We start from the raw sequence: 6,000 nt of genomic DNA, 5'->3' as shown, positions 1-6,000 counted from the left end.
ATGGAAGAAGAGTTATGAGGGAGTCGACTGATGGGGCGCTGATGGTGATGGTGGGTGGGGTAGATAGGGTCGGTCCCCTATCTCTCATCATTCCTTCCGTTCCCCATCACAGCCTCCACGCCCACATAAGGGAAGAAAAAAGAAGTTAAGTGTGACGGTGTGGGTTTTGTGACGGATGTGGAGGATTCAATCTGTGGCTATTGGCGGCTTTGACTTTTGGAAGCTGATTGGTTGATTCAATTTCAAGAGTGTTTTATGATTTAGCTTTATTTTAGTTAATGATGAGTTTTGATTATGATAAAGCTCTTTTTTTGTGTGTGTGTGTGTGTATGTATGTTTCATTTCGGTGACTTGTTATTACTGTTATTCCCACGAAAAGCAAATCTGACGTGTGTGTATGTGTGTGTGTGTGTGTGTGTGTGTACGAGGTTCATGCTGGGTGTGTACTGTGCGTGGCCTTTGTCCCTTTCTGGCAGTACGTGGCCCCACCCACCCACCCACCCACCAGCCAGGCAGCCAGCCCGCCCGTCACCACGATACCTTAAAGCTGAGCTGGGCGTGGAGCAGGACCGGCCCTTCCCACTCACGCCCGCCCTCACTACACCCTAGCTTCCACACCCTCCCAGCCTGCCTGCCGCAGTACACACACACACACACACACACACACACACACGCACACACACACACACACACACAGCCCTTCACTAAACCCGGTGGAAAAATTTAACTTGCCAACAAGCGCGCTCATAAAGTACTACCGCTGGCTTTCAGGCGTATCCGTGAAACTCAAAATAATTGCCTTTTTTTCACTTCTGCATCCGAAACAAACTATCTCTTACTTGTGAAGCTGATCACTAAGGACTTGCCTAAACACTAAACGACATCACCCGCTTCTTCACCGCACCGATACACAGTCCTTGCTTCACGAATTGTCCTGATCTCCTGTCTGGCGTCTCTCATCAAGTGCCCTGTCTAGTTTTGCCTTCCTTTTGGGTCTTAAAGGAGAAGCTTTTAACGTGGTGTTGTGCTTAACCCTGCTGTAGCTTCTTCTCTACATCATAAAATGTTCCTGTGTAAATTTAGAGTATAGTTTTGAAAGATAACAGTCAGAGCAAAGGTGATCCAACATCGGGAAAACTTTTTTTCAGTGCATGTAGTCTTTTTTTTTTTTTCGCCTTAGTTGAACTGAAAAGGATTGCCCATATCAAATAAGTGTCATTACCAGTTAAAAAGGTTAAGGGAGGTACAGTGTGCGTTTCCTATTCGGAACCCAGAACTCATTACTGCTTGCTGGACCTCTCGAGCATCAAACAAGCACAGCACCGCTAACACTAATCTGTCAAGAGGCATTTGAATAGAAATACTACTACTACTACCACCACTACAAATAATATAATAATGATAATAATAGTAATAATGACAATAATAATAATAATAATAATAATAATAATAATAATAATAATAATAATAATAATAATGAATATCATTTTTTACAATTATTATTATTATTATTATTATTATTATTATTATTATTATTATTATTATTATTATCATTATTATTATTATTATTTGTAGTAGTAGTAGTAGTAGTAGTAGTAGAGTATAGTAGTAGTAGTAGTAGTAGTAGTAGTAGTAGTAGTAGTAGTAGTAGCAGTAGTAGTAGTAGTAACAATAGTAGTAGTAACAATGGTAGTAGTATTAATAACAAAAGCGGCAGTAGTAGTAGTAGGAGTAGTAGTAGTAGTAGTAGTAATAGTAGTAGTAGTAGTAGTAGCAGTAGTTGCTGTTGTTGTTGTTGTTGTTGTCGTTTTTATTGTTGTAGTTGTAGTTGTTGTTGTTGCTGTTGCTGTTGTTGTTGTTGTTGTTGTTGTTAATGCATATACTGTCAAAGGTAGATGAATTACACGCAACAGTTCCAGCCAGAAGAAGCACAGCCCCCCAAGCAAAATATGCATGTAAACCTTGCCTTACCCCTCCAACTTCTCCATCGCCAGCCGTAAGGAATCAGTTTACGCCTGAACTTTGAGCGCCACTCCTTTGGAAGCAGATTTTCTGACGGAAAAGGAAACAAAAACGATAGTGCACTGGGAGTGTGTGTTGGGAGGCTGGGGGCGAGTGGTTCAAGGATCCATGAATGTGAAGAATACAGTACATGTACGGAGATACAGAGAAAACACGGATGCGAGGAGCCTACTTCGAAAATGCAGCCTCCACGAGAGGGACACCTCTGAATCACATAAACAAGCCTTAACAAGGATCGAAAGTGTACATACGTAAATTACTATAGAGAACTGACCTACTAAAGAAGCAATTACCGAGAGAGAGAGAGAGAGAGAGAGAGAGAGAGAGAGAGAGAGAGAGAGAGAGAGAGAGAGAGAGAGAGAGAGAGAGAGAGAGAGAGAGAGAGAGAGAGAGAGAGAGAGAGAAAGGAGGGGGAAAGCGATGGCAACAGCTTGACCCTGACCACCACACTCACCACAAGCAAAGGTGCCACGCAAGCCCGTGATGAGCCACTCTCTTGAGGTGCTGGCACACACAGGAAAGATTACATGGAGACTTGTAAGAACACTCAAAACATGAGCAAGTTAGAGCTAAAGGGAAATTTAAAAGTGTAGTGGAAGTTGCGGTCAAATATACAGTATGGAGTTTTCAAGCTGCAGCCAGCAATAATAACACGAAATATAAGCACTATGAGAGCACAAAAATATCTCGTACACACACACACACACACACACACACACACACACACACATCAGGGCATACTCACCATGGTCCGGGTCTTGATAGACACCAAAGTCGGAGTAGGCTCGGCGTCGCGTGTGAAGCACCTCCAGCATTGTGCCGGCGGGCAGTTACGTGCCCTGAGGTGTTCCAGTTATTGTCTAGCAGATCAAAAGGTCCCTGAGGAGTCGTGTAGTTCTGCACCAAACTTATAGCACCTACACTGTCGACAAGAGTCAGTGTGTTTCAGTTTCAAAGTTTCACTGCTGTTCGATCACTCGACGCAGTTCACACACCAACACAGGGAGGAAGGATGCACGGAAGTGGAGTTCAAGTGCAGTCAAGCTGTTGTTCGGAATAAACCAGAATGAACACAGGGCCGAGCAACAGATGACTCTCAGCAGTGAGGGAACACTTTAAGTCCTGGACGGAGGGATGACAGCCTCCTCTCACAAAAAGAATCTTGCCATGGTTTGATTAGAAGACAGACTTTAGTCAGAACACTCGTTTGTACTTGTCTAAGATTCCTGAGGAGTAAATAAACGTTTTATTACATCTCGCCATTTCTCATAATACCAAACAAGAGTATCATCACTCAGCGTGTGGCTGCGCCCAAACAACTAGTAAGTCCCCAGACGAGCTACAGCACAAGATTGGACTCACAATTCCGGTAATTACATATTTTCTGAAGGTCACAACTTTATCAACACGAAAATAGGAAAGGAGATAGGAAAGAGAAACAAAAGGGAAAAGAAAGAAAGAACATGTTGAAGAATATTAAATAATACTTTCACGAACGTAATTAGGCATCTGCAAATGAAGGTGTATTTGCTCCCCAAATTACTTTGTTCATTATGTTTAGAAAGATTTCTATATATATATATATATATATATATATATATATATATATATATATATATATATATATATATATATATATATGATCAGGAGCACCGTCTGAGTTGAACCAGCAGTATCTTGGCAGCACCTGGCCACGAGACGCCTCGGACAACATGCCTTGGCAAGTCAATAGTGAAGTCTGCCAAGGCCAATATCCGCGTAATTGAGTTGTGTTCGCAAGCCGCCCAATTGTATCCCACATAGCAATGGAGCAACCTAAACCACCTTCCTCGGACTCGACAAGCGTTCTCTCGGAACTAATGTGCAGAAGTTGGCAGCAAGGCGAGGCCCAGGAATGGAGGCTAAGGGGGCTGCAGGGTCACTAGTGAGGCCAGTGCGACAAGTGGCGAAGAGACACATTCCATGAGTGCTGGTATTGAGCAGCGCCATCAGTCAAGGTCAGGGTCACAAGCTTTACACATAAACGTTTCATTCATTAGCCTCCCACAAGCGAAGGTAATTACTGTCTTCAGACGCCGACAGCAACGTCCTCCTCTTTTCGTTCACTGAATACATCTGAAATATTTTCAGCTTATGTCTGTCCCTCTCTCATAGCCACGTGATGATAACCTCTTGCACTTTTAATACTTCCCTCAAGTCATTATGATCCTGTCTTGGTGTAGCTATGTATATGATTCCCTTTTCCGAGCACCGCTCATCACGGCCGTCATGGTCACAAAATCCTGTAACCATGACATGCGTCCTGAAAGCATTCATTACTGCCAAATGAAGTTCAAACACTCAGACTCATGGAGAACACGATGTTTTACTTAGGAGAAAGACTACATCCAAAATTCACAGTTGAAAGACATCCACATACCAATACCCCTTGTGGACTACTACTGAGCCTGACAGAATTGTCAGGACCAAAGGAAGGAGGGATAGACGAAAATGAGCATCGGGGCGTTATGCTGGCGCGCCCACGCTCGTAGCGTGGAATACAAGGTTGTAATTGTAACTTTAAGTCATAAAACATGTTATTCCCCATCTGTCTGATGAGGCTGAGGCAACATTTTGTTTATATTCGCAGGTATTACACATCAACGTTATATAGACAGGTGTGGCGCACTGTGATGTGCTTATGTCTATGCTATGTGAATGATCTCATAACTGAGAAATATTTTTTTTTTCGACTGGCTCCATCGCTCACCAACATCACCACGGGCTCTAGCACACGTACATAACACTTCTGGCACACCGCACAACGATGACTGACACCACAGCGGAAGATACAACGTTCAGTTGCCAAGGACATCATAGCGGCATCTCAGGGCAATTCCCAAGGCCGCTGGCACGTGGCACGTTTCATTAATAAACTGTATTTTTACAAGCGCCCTTCCTTTCCCATATGCCTCCCCACAAGCGACTCGAAAGGCACCGCTGAGACGGATCTGGGATGAATGAATTACGTGTGACAAATGTAAATTTACGTAATAATGAAAATACATTTGTAAATATCCTTAATTCCACTCACTTTAGTAAGGCTCGTCAGTAAAGACTTTTGTTTTGCGCTCAAAGTGAACTGGATTGCTAAAGTATTCATGTGAAAATATTTCCATCTACTACACTTCATTATATATATATATATATATATATATATATATATATATATATATATATATATATATATATATATATATATATATATACATACAAGAAAGACTGATCTAAAAACGCAACTGTACCGACATAGCACCACTGACACACACACACACACACAGAGAGAGAGAGAGAGAGAGAGAGAGAGAGAGAGAGAGAGAGAGAGAGAGAGAGAGAGAGAGAGAGAGAGAGAGAGAGAGATGAAACCAGCCACGACCTACTCACAAAATCATGACCAGGAACTTTAACAAAGACCTTGCTAGACCCACACCCAGATCACACTCCTCCCTCTCACAACTCCCACCTGCCACCTGTTCCTCCTCAACCCCAGCAATCCCAGCACAACGGCACCGCAGAAAACCTCGTTATCCAGGGGAGACTAAAGGGACCCACACCCTGACCTTTTCGAGTCCAGGCGGTATGACGACGGAAGGCTGGCTGACACGTTAGTTTGGAGCGTCAATTAAAGTCTCTCTCTCTCTCTCTCTCTCTCTCTCTCTCTCTCTCTCTCTCTCTCTCTCTCTCTCTCTCTCTGACAACGCATCACAACCCTCGTGGCCTAGAAATTATATACTAATGTCAAGGTAATGTCAGTGTAATATTTCTTCCTTTATATCCCTGCGTGCTCATGTCTGGCAGTGGGACATGGCAGCGCCACTCCAATCCAAGAATCCTCACCACTCATCAACTTTAGAATGTGTGGTAAAAAAAAATAATTGGTTCGGCTACACACATTCACACACACACACACACACACACACACACACACACACACACACA

At 43.0% G+C, this 6,000-nt stretch overlaps 1 protein-coding gene across 3 annotated transcripts in view; it reads right to left on the bottom strand.

The window, feature by feature from the left end:
• The window catches only part of LOC135101608 (uncharacterized), a 285,511-nt gene that overhangs the window by 208,562 nt on the left and 70,949 nt on the right, over positions 1–6,000 (bottom strand). For 2 of the 3 annotated variants that reach the window (XM_064005798.1, XM_064005799.1), the window contains 2 exons: positions 2,768–3,248; positions 1,972–2,052 (listed from right to left, as the gene is read on the bottom strand). In XM_064005798.1, the coding sequence (XP_063861868.1) occupies positions 1,972–2,052; positions 2,768–2,837 (151 nt within the window). In that variant the 5' untranslated portion in view covers positions 2,838–3,248. Of the gene's footprint in view, positions 1–1,971; positions 2,053–2,767; positions 3,249–6,000 lie in introns of those variants that run through there. The other variant, XM_064005801.1, reaches the window with a different exon arrangement.

Source organism: Scylla paramamosain, chromosome 6, assembly GCF_035594125.1.
Source record: "Scylla paramamosain isolate STU-SP2022 chromosome 6, ASM3559412v1, whole genome shotgun sequence".
Classification (NCBI taxonomy): Eukaryota; Metazoa; Arthropoda; class Malacostraca; order Decapoda; family Portunidae; genus Scylla; species Scylla paramamosain.
The sequence above is the reverse complement of the archived record's forward strand: the minus strand, read 5'-3'. Positions and strand labels throughout refer to the sequence as shown.